This window comes from Schistocerca gregaria, chromosome 8 (genome assembly GCF_023897955.1).
Source record: "Schistocerca gregaria isolate iqSchGreg1 chromosome 8, iqSchGreg1.2, whole genome shotgun sequence".
In the NCBI taxonomy this organism is placed as follows: domain Eukaryota; kingdom Metazoa; phylum Arthropoda; class Insecta; order Orthoptera; family Acrididae; genus Schistocerca; species Schistocerca gregaria.
The window spans coordinates 406,608,730-406,624,234 of NC_064927.1; the positions used below are offsets into that span (position 1 = coordinate 406,608,730).

At 43.4% G+C, this 15,505-nt stretch overlaps 1 protein-coding gene across 2 annotated transcripts in view; it reads right to left on the minus strand.

The window, feature by feature from the left end:
• Window positions 1-15,505, minus strand: part of LOC126284412 (serine/threonine-protein kinase BRSK2) — a 1,848,446-nt gene that overhangs the window by 120,134 nt on the left and 1,712,807 nt on the right. For both annotated transcript variants that reach the window (XM_049983324.1, XM_049983325.1), the window contains 2 exons: window positions 9,777-9,976; window positions 2,215-2,433 (listed from right to left, as the gene is read on the minus strand). In XM_049983324.1, coding sequence (XP_049839281.1) covers window positions 2,215-2,433; window positions 9,777-9,976 — 419 coding nt within the window. The remainder of the gene's footprint in view (window positions 1-2,214; window positions 2,434-9,776; window positions 9,977-15,505) is intronic.

The following is a 15,505-nucleotide window of genomic DNA, read 5'->3' on the forward strand; positions in this document are numbered from 1 at the left end:
CTCGGCAAGGTAGGGGGTAAGTGTCTAATACTGCATGAGCATTATTAGTGATCTTGAAGTCATCACAGAACTGAAGCTGAAGGATGGCTTCTTTATGTTCACTAATGGCATAGCACAGTCACTTGAGGAAATTAATCTAATTACTTCCAGTGATGTTAAGCAATCCACTTCTGTCTTAACCTAGTTGTGTAAAGCTTCTGACACTGGCTGTACCTGAAAAAAAGTGAGTGTCAGCAGAGCATTTGAGAATGATGCATGCAGTGAATGGTTTGCACCATTTAAGCCTGCAGCAAACAGATCCAAAAACTCAGAACACAAGGAATCCAATTTATGAAAGGGCACTTGATCTGACACCAAATGCAATGCATCTGCAATAGAAAAACCAACAGCAGCAAAGGCATTTTAGCCAAACAAAATTTCAGTGCTCATCATTAACCACCAAATATATAATGGAGCAGACAACTGACTTGTAAACTGTATCACCTGAGAATAAAAATCTGCTATTTGTTATAGCTCACCAAACAATGCCCATGTGTGCCTACAGTGGGGACCCTAGTCTGATGTACGTCTGTGAATTGAATAGGGAGAGGAAGGCCACGACGTCAACTTTTAGGATTAATGGCTTATCTATCACCAGAACTTTAATTAAAAGTTTGTTAGTGACCTGCAGTGCAAGAAACCTTGAATGAGTGAGCAATATTGAAAACCCTTCAAATGTGGGTCTTCAAACTGAAGGGCACATTGACACACCTCATTATCTGGGGCTGAACAAATGACTGCATCAAGCTTGATACAACACTGTGACCACGTGCATATGCTTCTGGTGATATACAGACAACAAAAGATATATATCATGAAAAGAATGTCACACTGGCTGCTTACAGAGGAGGTAGCTGGCATACATATGAGGTGGTATCTACAACAAAAAAAGACTCTTATAGGCCTCCATGTCAACCACCTGGAATGATACGAAATGTTGGTGTAGTCACTTTTCATAAGTGTCCCAGCCATCCATGGGTTCATCATAAGAGGGAGGGGGTGGCATTGGGGCATTGGGGGGTTGGGGGGTTTGGGGGAGCAGTGGTGGGTGAACAACCAACAACTGTTCCAACATGACTGTATGCACGTGCTGCTGTTGCAGAAGTGATTGGAGTAAAGCCTCCTAAGAAGGGCTGAATGGCAGAAAAACCACAGAATCTGAAACACACGAAAATTTGATCCTTGACATCACCACTAATGCACTAACTAGGAGCACAAGTAAATGCATTGTTGTAAAGAACGTAAAATTTACTGGATCATGGAGTGACATCAACAAGAATACAATGACAGAAGTTTACATGTCTCAAACACATTTGACAACTCTCAGAGGCTTTTCTATGCCCTAATAAATACACTAGCCATGTCAAGTGTCACTGGTATAGTGCTGCACACACACGACAGACCTGGTGATTGTCAACAGTGACCAAGGCTGACCCTGGTGGCCACCTTGACTAGTTGCCATTGTGCTGTTTGAATGTCAGTGCACACTATACATGCCACTGTCTCAACTTATGTCTGTTGTGGCGCTTGGCATAGTAACCAGCAGGTTACCAAACCAAAAATGGTATAGATTTTGGCATATTCACACTCATATTTCCATTATTTTATTTTGATTCCAACTTGTCTTACACTCTCTCTGACATTTATAACTTCTCAGGTCTTAGGATCTCATTTCTAGGTAACATTTCATTGTTTCTTGTAGTGCTGTATACCGTTTCACCAAACCGAAGGTCCTGTAAGTTAATGAATCTCCTTGTTCATGCCAACCAGCTTTTACACAGAATTTTTTGACTGCAAGTAATTTTTAAATGGTCTTGTTTTATATATGCATGTGAACCTAGTGGGTATTAAGATGACAAACTAATGATAATCTGAGTATATTAAATATCTGAGTATATTAAATAAAATCAGTAAAATATGGATAATGTGATTAGCAATAAAACTGGTCATCAATAACTAAAACACAAGGAAAATATCACATAATGTAGGTTGTGTAGTAAATTCTGATGATAAAAATAATATTGATGATAAAAATAATATTGGTTCCACAAAATGTTTCACTGCTTAGCCAACTCTGATATTTTGTTGAATTTGTTGCTGGCCTGTCTGCATTTCTCTATTATTACATACTTTTTCTTTCCAGTGTGTATTGGTAACTACATGAGCTAGACTCACCCAAATTGCTGGCGACGAGGAGTAAGTGGTGAACCTTCACTTATCTGCCTAAACTGGTAATTAGCAGTACCATTAACTTTGCAAGTATCTATTCTTTTCCTGGGAGGATCACTTGATTCTGAGCGCACTCTGACAATTGCTTCTGTGTCATCTTCAAATGCTGGGCGACGGCGCTTCCTCTCCAGAAGTAAAAAGTAGATAACTTTTTCAGTATTGTGGCTGTTTTGAAGAGAAAAGTTGTAAATATCATGATGCTCTTTGACATAGTTATAATGCATCAGTTAAACTCTCAGTGCTGCTAAGCAACACACATACACAGACACATGCACACACACATGTTTAAAATTATTTCTGTGACACATGTTCTAGACATGTTCATTTGGTTGTATTAACAGAAAATACTTCAAGTTAAGCAATTTAGTAAAAATAAAAACCCATAACAACATTTCAGTTCAGAGGTATTACAGAATAAAAATAAACATTATGTAGTCTACATATATTATTTGACACCAGATTTAGTGTTAGATTTAGATAAAATGAGCATTGGTTCTCAGACCAATTAAAGAGAAAATCCTGTAATTGCTATGAATATATAAGGAACAGCCAAATGAAAAGGTATGAAATATTGTAAGAACCAAACTGTCTGAAATTTGCATGTACCGGGTTGGGATAATGTAGTGAGACATCTAGGGACGTGAATACAGTGACGTGACCTCCAGCAAAAATTTAAAGCTGTGACCTGAGTAGGCAAGGTGATGCTCACTGTCTTTTTCAACATCTGAAGTCTGACACTCATTGAATTTCTCAAGCACGGGAAAACCATTAACAGTGACGTGTGGAAGTCCATAGCCTATGCAAGTCCATCAAGAGCAAACGGCCTCGTCTGTTCACTGAGGGAGTGACTCTACTCCACAATAACATGTTCCCATGTGTCTCCAAGGTCAAACAAAGCATAATGGCAAAGTTTAAGTGATAACAGCTTGATTGTCCACCCTACAGCCTGGACATATTGCCTTGTGACTTAGATGTGTATTGTCTGCTAAACAGTGTCTCATAGGGAAACACTTCAAATAGGAAGATGGACTGAAGGACAGTGAAGGACTGGCTCCTGTCAGAGTTACAGGAATTCTGGAAAATGTCTCATGAAACAGTGGTGTAGTTGTGCTCAAGCCTTTGGTGATTACTTTTGAATAAGAACTTCAATTGTAACCAGAGTTTTGTTTTCTATTTTCTCTTCTGAACACCACACATAGAAATACTGCAGATGGTGGGAGCATTGCTCATTGAAGGCAAGGTTTGGGTTTTAGTCCCAATCGGACAAATTTTAATCCAGCTTGAAGTTTTAAATCAGAGTCCTTTCCACTGCAGAGTGACAGAGTCATTCTGGGAACAGCCACATAGGTTCCATTCCATTTTATTTCCCCATAGTATCCTTTCTTTCATGAGCATTAGTCAACTTGAGTATGCAGGTGAGCTTTGTTAAATTTAGAAAAAAAGAGAGAGATGTTGGTAAAATTGTAATTGTGAGGATAGGTTGTAGGTCACGCATAGATACTTGGCCAGTAAGAGTAATACCCATGAAATGCAAAGTTCCCAGTCAAGGACACAGTTTCAGTCAGACAGCTAGTTTCAAAACATACACCACTTATAGCACTGTTTCTTCCACTGATGATCCATATCCTTATCCACTACTGCAATGGGAGTTCTGGTTGGGGACCATCATCTTTATCACACACACTTGGGCATATGAATCATGCCTGGTGCACAAACTCAAGTAACCTGGCATCTGCTACATTTAACTATCTTTGCAGCTGCCACAATGCATCTCAGAATGTCTGTCTGAGTCTGTTGTGACACATACCATATATAAAAATTTGACATGACAGTCAACAGGTGTATTTCACAGCACAAAGTATGGGGAAAACTTTCACAGGTGAAACAAACAGTTCCAAAAAGCAAAACTGACATAGTAGTCCTGAACAACACAGTGAGCAGCTTTGCATGCAAAGACAGTGGGCAAATGGTGCACTGCATGTGAAGAAGTGTTTGAGCAGCTCACGATGTCCGTAGAAGCAGTTGGCCATAGTTTTGTCCAATGACAGTGGTGCTAAGTGGGTATCAGTGTAAGCATAATGAGCAGCAGATCTGAGTTGGGTATGGTGGTGCCATCCTTTGACAGCAGGGCCTGGTAGTCAACATCAGAGTGGAATCAGCAAGCCTTTTCGGCAAGCCACTCTACATTCCTTAGCTGCTGCCATTTAGGTATGGCTCTGGGCCCTCTTTGGTTGTGGTAGAAGAGAGCTGACTGGTTGTGAGTGCAGCTGGCAAAAAATGCTTCCCAGAAAGGTGAGGCAGGGCAGCAGTGTCTCTCCAGATGTTGTGTAAACTTGACTCTGCATGCAATTCTGCAATGAAAAAATTGGGTATTTTTACACAGAGTAGTAAATGTCTGACAGTGTTTCAACCTGGCTGGAAGCCAATGAATACACACTTAGTCAGGCACTGTTTGAGGGATCTTCGTCAATTAAATGCAGTATTTAGTATTCCTGCCAGCAGATGTCCCAATGGAGGCAGATGAAATGGAATGGGTAGAACAGCAGAACATGCCACCGAGGATGCATGCATTATGTCAAATGGGTAGACACACTGACATTAGTGTTTACTTGAGGGTAGCATTAAGCAGAGCAGGCCAGTCCTCTTTCAGAGTTAGACTGCCATAAACCTAGCATATCACTCATGCTGAGGGTTGTCATGTGCTCAACCATTGGCAACACATTCTGAGTGACTATTGCACATGTATCTGCCTGGGTACATGCACTCCACTGTCTGTAGTTCCATTCAAAATGTTCTGTTCCTCTGTTGTTATCAGTTTACTGTCATCTTGAAGTCTTACACTGACCATGTTGAGTAGTGGACTCTCATGGTTTCTGCAGGTACCAAAGTGACACTGAAGGATGTTTTTCTGTGTGATGCTCCTTCTTCTTTCTTTTTGTTTACCCATTTTCATAGTGCTCATTTGGGACAACCATGGATGCAGCATTTCTGCAATGCTGGCAGAAATAGTTGTGTCTACAGAAGGGGCAGCAGCTGCAGCAGCAGCAATAGCAACAGGAGTGAGCAGATGCAGTTACTGCCAACCCAGAATGTGTCAGACTTGCTTTATGCCCTTGCCTTACTGAGGAGGGAAGGAGAGGGGGGGGGGGCACCTACATGTGGGGGCAGTTCTCTTCTCTGCCCTCATGACATTTGCCAGTATCAATGAGTCTATGGAAAGGTGGAAGCAGTATCTGCACCACTTCTTGTTGTCCAAAATTTAAAGCCCACCACTGAGCCTGAGAAGTTTTTCTTTGACAAGCTTTGTCAGTTGATTATACAAATTTTGGCCTTCAAACCCATGTGGTAGCAGCATGGTTGAAGTTTAGCTAGCATCATAAGTATCCTGGGTGGTTGTGGGCAGTCTGGCTCGTAGATTTGCAAGACCTCCCACACAAGTGTCATTTTGAGTATTCCACTTACACTGCCTCCGATGCAGACTCGCTAATTTGTGATGTGATTGTCAGATTAGCTCCTGATCACAAGGTTCAGACTAGGGTGTTGAGTTTTTCCAGGACTGTTTAGGTGCATTGCCCAAATTGTGGAACTGCATGAACTTATGATGGTAGCAAGGGACACCCTTTCTGATAACTGGTAGGTGGCTCAAATCGGTGTGTACAGTAAACAGTCCAAAGTGCCCTGTGTGAAATCCCAGGCAACCTAACCTCCCAATAAGCTGCCTTGTGTTTCTGCTGTTGATGTTGCAAGTGCAGAGACATTACACCCATTCTCAACTATGGCAATGTCAGCATGTGCGTGCCACTTACAGCATCATCATTCCAACCAGCAGAACTATAGGTGTCCTTGACATCGTTCCCTCTCCACTCATTGGGCTAGCTGGGGTTCCTGTCCTGACTGCCATTTGTTGTATATTCACCATGATTGCTGACATATGGAGGCCAATGAAGGGTATAATGATGAGTAGGCCATTTGGCAGGCAGTTGTTTTTGACAGTCAATGGACTATGAGTCAGTCATCAGATACCCCAGAGTCTTCATTGGACTCTGGTACTGTTTCCAGTCACCTGTGCTTATTGCCCCAGTGTATTTTGCTGATGTTGAAAGTGGCTGGGTGGCTCGTCAAATTTTAAAGAGATGCAGGAACATCAGCCAATCTCATTCATTTGGATACCTATAGGATACTGGAGAGTCTGGAGTTGCAACAGATGCTCTGTCAGATACGGATGTTCCGTCAGATTGTGTCTTATAGTAAACAGTACATTCCCTTGCAAAGTCAATTCTCTGTCTTCACGTGTTACAAGAATGTAGAACGACAACTTACACTGTTAGTGGGCAAGTTGCCATTGGCACAAAATATCTTTGGACCTGATGCTTTTTCTGGTTTCAGTTTTCAGATCAAAAACAAACTGCATTTAGTGTCTCAGTCCATTCCTTTTTATTATTTAGGCTTTCTGCAGTCCTACAGCCCACTGTTTGAGAATACTTTGGGCTAGGCAGAAAATTCAAGGCACATTTCTCTTAAGCCATTAGTGGTCCAAAAATTCTGTTGCCCCACCCCATTCCTTTCCCCATGAATGGCTAGGTACAGACTGAGTTGCTGTGATGGTAGGATTACGATATCATTTTTTCTATTTTGTTGAGTCAGTGGGCCGCTCTTTTGGTGATAATTGAGAAGCTCAACAGCTTCATGTACCTTTGTGCCCATTTTAAAGTGTTGAAGATTCATTTCCCATTCATCAGCAGGGAGAATTATTGGCAAAGTTGTCGGGAGGCCAGTGTCTTCCCAACATTGATTTGCATGATGCTTACATGCAGTTGTCATTGGACACGGTTTCCAGGACTTCCCTGGTCCTCAACAATCCTTATGGGCTATACCAGTTTCATTGCTAGCATTTTGGAATTTCTCCTGCACTGGCAATTTATGAATGATATTTTTGTAGCAGTTGATTCAAGACATTCCCCATTGGGTCAGTTACCTTGATGGGTTATGGGTAATGCATCACTTGCGAGGAGCATTTATGAAACCTTCAGTCAGGTTTCCAATGCCTCCTGGATAATGGCCTTCACTGCAAGCTGGAAAAGTGCAGTTTTTCTCCCTAAAACTGCATTTTTGGGTGGTTCACTTAACAGAGGTAGTCTCCACCACACATCAAGGCCACTGTCAGTCCACTAGCACTCATGAATTTGAAGGAGCTCCAGTCCGTCTTTAGTAAGACTGTGTATTATGCTCTGTTCATTTGCAGGCTGTGCACCATCAGCCAGGCAGCCTTTCTAATGGCTCAACCAGAACCTGGATGGCACCGAACAGCTCATTGCTTCCACTTCAAAGAAACTTTCCACTGTGTAACAGAACAGTTCACAAGAGGAAAAGGAGCTGCTGGCTATTATTTTTGGGGTACAAAAGCTCTACATCTTCCTATATGGGGTGTGGTTCATGATCATCATGACCACAAGCTGTTGGCTTCCTTATTTGTCCCTCACTTCAAGGTGCCAGATAGGACTGCCCACCAGTTGCAGTGGTGCGCCCTCTTTCTGAATGACTGTGGGGCCCAATTTGGAGTTTGACCAGCAGGAGGCTCTCATATTCATGTTGGATGACACTTTGCAGCAAACCCTGCTGGATTTTCTGTTGACAGCATGAGAGGCCATGATCACCATAACTGCGGACCTGCATTTTTGGAAAATCATTTCAGAAGTCCAGATAGGCTGGCAGGTGTGTGTCTCATGGATGTGGATCCCATGTGGCACACATTTTTCTCCTCTGTGCTTGTCTCAACATTATCCAGAGTGTCCTCATGCTCACCACAGAGGACTAATGCTATCAGGTGGTTGCCCTACCAGTGTTGCATCCTTGCATTCTCCAGTTGCTCCATGCCTCACACTGGGGTATGACCATATGGTGGCATTGGCATGATGTCATTTATGTTTGCTGGTGATCAATCATGATATCAAACTCCTTGTATGACTTACACAGCTTGTGCTCAGAACTAGGCCATTCCATCATGTTTGCTCTCTCCTTGGCTGGTCAAAGATTACCGTTGGGGCAGGATGCATGTTGATTTTGTGTGTTCATTTTTGAGCAGTATGTGGTATTTTGTGGTCAATAGATTGTTGTATCTCCCATACACAGCCAAACTGACATTCATATCATTGACAGATACTGAAGGCACTGTCAATTATTTTAGCCACTGAGGGATCCTCTAGGACCATCACATCTGGTAACAATAGGCAGTTTGTGTCATCGGAGTTTGAAAACTTTTATATTCACAATGATATTCAGCCTCAGACTATCACCATGTTTCATTTAGCTCCTAACGTGGAGGTGGAGCATTTTGTGTATACATTCAAGACTCAGATGGAAAAGCGCTTGTCTGCTTCTTACCACAATGATGCATTGTTGTGTTTTTTGGCTATGTACCAGGTGACATCAGTCAGCTGTGCAGTCCAATGGAATATTTGCATGGCACCTACCAAGGGGCCTAATGGATTTGTTGCATCAGGAGTCACAGACCATGGACCACCACAGCCTGCTGCAGTTTCCTCCTGGGGCTGCTGTTTGGGCCCAATCCTTCTGCTGGCAGATAGGGTGGCAGCTGGGTGTCTCAGTAGGTCACAAAAGTCAGCAGTTGTTTGTGGTGGATGTCAATGGTGAGGAGCTGACTCATCATGCCATCACTTGAACTGATGCCCTGTTGGAGCATCACCCCTGTGGCCTGCCTTTCGGTTGGCTGAATGACAGTGTTGATCATAACATTATTCACAGAATGGGCTCCCACTATCAGCAGCATGCCTCACCATTGCCACCTCCTTCCATGCCCACCACCTTCCTTGTGCAGCACTTCTTTAGAACACCATAGTCACTCCTGTTGCCAGTGTAAGTTCATTTGTCTTGTAACAACTGAAAAAAAGTGGCAAACAGGACATGTGATGGGTTCATATAGGTGACAAAAATCATCTGTATGTAGCTGATACACAACACTTTCATTATCTTTGGCTTTGACATATACTAATATCATGTTTGTGTACTCTGCAAACTTATATTCAGTCATGTTTTTGAGTCACATGTGTATGTGAAAGAGGCCATGTACTGTTCAGTTTCATACAATAGGAACTTATTGCATTGTAATGACATAACCTCTCACAATATGATGTGGTTACAATACCAATACAAGGTTAATTGCTGTTGCACATAGCATTTGTATTATATTTGTTCTTCTGGCTTCGAAATGGTATGCAGCCAACTCATGCTTTTTTGGCTTCGAAATGGTATGCAGCCAACTCATGCTTTTTCTTTATTTCCTGAGTTTTCAGCTAGTCGCTGTCTCTGTGCATATGATTAAGTTTCTCTTATTAAGAGGTTTTATTAAATTTACAAATAAAGAAAAACATATAGAATATCATTCACAGAATTATTACTGGCATTAAAAAAATTACAGAGAGAAATATTTTTCCAGATGAAATCATCTGACCCTAAACTACATTTAATGTAAATAAATACATAATACTTACTTTGGGCTCAATAATTCTTGAATTAGTTTTTCTCGATCTTTGAAACAACCAAGACTAGAGATGGCCTGAAGCACATCTGGATCCATGGCATCAATGGAAGGTATAATGTGTGTCTGGACAACCTCCATCATTGGCAGTTCCAACTCTAATTCACCCTTTCCACCAGCCGTCACCCAGGGATGTCTGTTTATGTCTGCCAGCTAAAATCCATACAAACCAATTTAATTATCTGTGTTGGGTAACATGTAATTTATAGTAAAAAAATACATTGATACTGACAGTGATTAGTGCTACAGATATCTGCTGTAAAATGTTAAGAGAATGATAATGCAGCATGAGGGAACAGATCACAGGCATAACTAGGATTTGATTTTGGGAGAGGTTTTCAACAGATGGGCATCATAATGGTCTTGTAATAGAGCACAAAATGACACTATATGTGTGTATTTATACATAAAATTAAAAAAAAAAAAAAATACTGTGAGTCATTTAGCTAATAAATATAATATTCATCATAAAAATCAGTCAGTAAAATCCTTTTGTCAGTGACATCTACATCTACATCTACATCTACATCCGTACTCCGCAAGCCACCTGACGGTGTGTGGCGGAGGGTACCCTGAGTACCTGTATCTCTGTGGTGATGTGTTTTTGTATGGCAGTAAATGTTGTTCAGAAATGGCGGTGAGCATTCATGCATAAATTACAAGAAGCAATGTCTTTCTAACAACTGGTACCACTTCAAACAACAATGAGTTAGTAAGCGAGGGAAGCAGAGAAGTAGATGGAAAAGAATTTCCACCTTGCTCATTGCTAACAACAACTACACTGTTTTCACTTCGTACTTCCAGCAGTCACCTGCTATGGCAGAAGTAAGGAAGTAAGTTAAGTGTTTTATGTATTCTTGACAGCTAAAGTCGTTAGAGATGGAGCTTTGCTTGGATTTTTTATTGTTGGAGAAAAAGGAAGTTGCCATGACCTTTTAAAGGAAACACCTCAGCAATTACCTAGAGTGAACTGGGAAACCACGGAAAAGCCAAATCTGGATGGTGGACTCTTGGGTTAAACTGACTGTTGTAATGGATGTCCAGTGTTATTAATGAGGTAGTACATCGCTGCTTAATAGTAACCATTACTGTAAAGTGCAATGATGTGCACACAGTAGCATTTGTGAAAACCTCACACAGAATGGCCTACATACAGAGTTTATGTGTCGCACAAACAATACTGTCCCTGCCTTAGTCTATGTGTTTCTCTGTCTTTATGTTTATGTTATGTCTGAGGGTGTAATGTTTGTGCATGTAAGCAGCAGCACAGTATTCCCACCATCTTGTGTCTTCTTCACTGATGTGCTGGCTGCTGCTATGGCACAGACGCGGCGGGATCAGTGGAGGTAGACAGTGTTCCCAATATACCCACTGCCCACCTCCACTGAGCCTGTCGCCTCTGAGAGCTTGATAGCTGCAAGTCAAGTGCTTTAGTAGAAATGACACATGAAAAATATAATATTCTGTGAAAGCACAGAACTGGAAAATTTATATTGAAGTGTGTTACTTATTGTTATAATGTAAAGTTGAACACATATTTCAAAACGACACAACACATATAAGTCACTGAGCAAGTTGACAAAGCAAGACATGTAAACACGGTCACATTCGAATGAGCACTGAGTCCAAGTCTAGCGGCCACTGGCTGGCTGGCCGCTTAGGTGGTGCAGCTGCTGCATGGCTGGCAGACAGCGCCACATGTAGAGGACACGCGTAATTGCGCAGCGGCACTTTGAATGACCAGTGAGTCACAACACTTTTCCCCCCTTTGAAATTTTTTCACTGGTCTTGATGGAGGTGGCCTGTAGATTGCTAATGTCCATAGGCGTTGTGTGACTGGCCGTAAAGTCTTGAGGAGGTGGCTTCCCATATGGACGGAAGTGTCCCTGATAATCACGGGTCAAGATGACAGGAGACGTAGGGGTCGAATCGACTAGGGCCCATGTGCCAATCTGCCCATTGTGGCAAGTCCAGTTGATATAACATGAGACATGGGTGATGTGTTGGCGTCCGTAGGAGAAGGAGGCAAGTAGATTGGCTCCGACAGATGATGGTCATCCGGTTCCTGCATGGGCACGTCTCCTGGTGGCGTCCGTTCTTGTACTGGCACCGAGATGACGGTGAGAGGGCTGCTTGGTGAGTAATGAGTGATGCCAAGATCCTGAGCATCAGGTAAAGCTGAAGGTGGTGTAGCGGCATTCGGAACAGACGTTGCTGGCACACGAGGCCGAAGCTGGTCTGAATGACGCACTGCAACACCAGTGTCCATCTGGATTTCATACAGGCGCCAGCCACGGTGTCGTAAGATCCGGCCCAGACTCCATTTTGGCCACCTTATCCCTGTACCCAGACAAGGTCATCAGCGGTGAACCGGCCAAGCGAAGACACCCGCAGCCTGAAGTGGAAGGCTGTAGAAGACGAAGTAGCATGCTGGGCTGTCGGCCACGTAAGAGCTCAGCCGGGCTGTGGTCGTCGATGTGGGTAAAATGGTAATAAGCCAGACACTGGAGAAGTGCATCATCAGCAGCAGAAGAAGTCAGGAGTTTCCGCATCTGAGCCTTAAATGTGTGGACCAGCTATTCAGCCTCACCGTTTGATTGTGGATGGAACGGAGGGGCCGTGACATGCATAACGCCGTGACAAGCACAAAAATCTGCAAATTCTGAAGAGGCAAATTGCGGACCATTACTAGTAACAAGAGTAGAGGGAAGGCCTTCCAAAGAAAAAATGTGGGCGAGAGCACTTATGGTTGCTGCGGTGGTAGGCGACGTGCAACGGAAAAGAAAGGAAAGTTAGAGTAGGCGTCAGTTACAAGGAGCCAATAAGTACCTAAAAAAGGTCCCGGGCAGTCAGCATGAATGCGCTCCCAGGGTGTCTCAGGCGAAGGCCACGGTGACAAAGATGACTTTGGGGTGGTGGCCTGTGACGCACAAGGGCTGCAGGCAGCGACCATGTGTGCTATTTCAGAGTCGATGCCAGGCCAGTACACATGATGGTGCACAGAGATTTTGTGCGAGACACACCCCAAACACCATTCCTAGCTGTGAGGCAGTAGCGCAAAGCGTAGTAGTTCCACAACAGGTCAGAAGTCTTAGCGGACAGACAATCTGACCAACCCTTCTGAATACAGTGTAAAACCCGGGAGAGGGTAGGATCAGAACCCGTAGCCGCCACCTGCCAGTCCCCTGTGATGGGGAATCCGTCCACAACCCACTGCTCAGCAACATCCAGATGGAAACACAAAAGTTCATCCTTATCGAATGCCAGATCAAAACCCATGGGAAGGCGAGCCAGTGCATCAGCATTCACATGTTGAGCCGTCTGACTGGAAATGAGTCTCATAATTGAAACGAGACAAGTAAAGAGTCCAATGCTGGAGGCAGTGTGCAGCCTTGTTGGGAATTGACAATGATGGAAGGAACATGGAAACAAGCGGTTTGTGATCCGTAACAAGATTAAATTTGGATCCATTGAGAAAAACACCAAACTTATGAAGAGCATAAATAATGGCCAAAGCTTCTTTTTCAATTTAAGAATACTTTTGTTGGGCATCTGTGATCGTTTTGGAGGTATAAGCGTTGGGTTGTTCAGAGCCGTCTGAAAAATGGTGCACAAGGACTGCTCTGACCCCACATTGAGAGATGTCCGTGGCAAGAACAAGATGTTGGCCAGGTCAATAAGTAGCCAGGCACAGGACCTTTTTCAGTATAGTCTTCAATTTCTAGAAAGCCGCATCGCATGACACGGACAAGTGAAAAGGCACGTTTTTATGCAACGCCTGAGCCACCGAAGCAGCAGACAGTAAGAACTTGTGATAGTATGCTATTTTCCCCAAAAAGGCCTGCAGTTCCTTAACAGATGGAGGGCAAGGAAGAGCATCGATCGCAGCAACAGTTTGCTGAAGCGAACAAATACCATCCTGAGAGAGTTGAAACCCCAAGTACGTGATAGTTGTCTGAAAAAATTGTGATTTCTGAAGATTACACTTAAGACCGGCAGACGGTAAGACATGAAAAAGTGTGCGGGGGTACTGAAGATGTTCTTCAGTGGTGGAGCCAGTGACAACAATGCCATCCATGTAATTTATACATCCAGAGACAGGGGACAATAATTGTTCCAAGAATTGCTGAAAGAGAGCAGGGGCGCTGGCAACCCCGAATGGCAGTCATTGGTATTGAGGCCGAAAGGCGTGTTAAGGACCAGAAGCTGCCAGCAAGCAGCGTCGAGAGGAAGTTGATGATAAGCTTCTGAAAGGCCAATTTTAGAAAAATACTGGCCTCCTGCAAGTTTAGTGAAAAATTCTTCAGATCGGGGCATAGGGTAAGTGTCGATGAGGCATTGCGCATTTACAGTGGCTTTAAAATCGCCACAGAGACGAATGTCACCATTGGGCTTAGCAATCACAACAGGAGAGGACCACTCACTGGAAGTGACAGGAAGCAAGACCCCTGAAGTAGTGAGACGATCCAGCTCCCGTTTTACCCTATCATGAAGGGCCACAGGAATAGGCCAAGTCTGAAAAAACTTAGGCCGAGCAGTGGGTTTGAGTGTGATATGAGCTTAAAAGTTGTTAGCACAGCCTAACGCAGGAGAAAAAAGGGACAAAAATATCATCGACAAGGAATCCATTTGAGCATAAGGAATAGCATCAGAGACGATATTGACAGAGTCGTCTATGGAGAACCTAAAAATGTGAAAGGCATCGAAACCAAAAAGATTCTCTGCATTACTCTGGTTGACCACAAATATGGGAACAGTGCGAAATACCTCAGCATTAAATTGTCCCAAGAGAGAAATCTTCTGTTTATTGTATGTCCGTAATTGCCGAGTGACAGGTGATACGAGTGGAGAACCCAACTGAAGATACGTCTGAGATTAATTATATTGGCGGCAGAACCGGTATCCACCTGCATGCGAACATTCTGACCAAGGATTTGGACAGTGAGGAATAACTTCCCTGAAAGGGAAGAAGTGCAATTGACAGACAACACAGAATCAGAATCAGCTTCATGTTCATGAACATCATGTATGCTATCGGATTTGCAAACGGAAGACACATGACCTTTCTTTTTGCAATTGTGACACACAGCCCAATGTTGGGGACAATCCTCGTGTGAATGTTTCGTAAAACACCGCAGACATGAAGGAAGTTGCCGGGGGTTTTGCAGCAGTTTTTTAGAGGGTTGTTTATGGTTAGGCCGAGGCTGTGCGTGGGAGTGTACTGTGGCCACATCAGCCAAAGGGGACACACCGCACGCGTCGTCAACAGCGCACAGAGGTTGTATTTCCCTGACGTCACCCCACGCCTCTATTTGAGCCCCAGTGGAGCGAGAAATTTCAAAAGACTGCGCGGGGGATAGAACTTAATCTAGAGTTGGATTTGCCAACTGAAGGGCTCGTTGCCGAACTTCTTTGTCGGGCACCGACCGGATAATAGCATCCTGTACCATGGCATTGGCATAGGATTCTTTGTGAACGTCAGTAACAAATTGACACTTTCAACTGAGGCCGTGAAGTTCAGCAGCCCAAGCACGATAGGATTGATGCTGTTGTTTTTGACAATGATAAAAGGCAACACGAGAGGCCACCACATGCATTTGCTTCTGAAAATAGACAGACAGAAGTGAGCACATTTCAGCAAAGGACAAAGACGCAGGATCTTTCAAAGGAGCCAATTGTGAC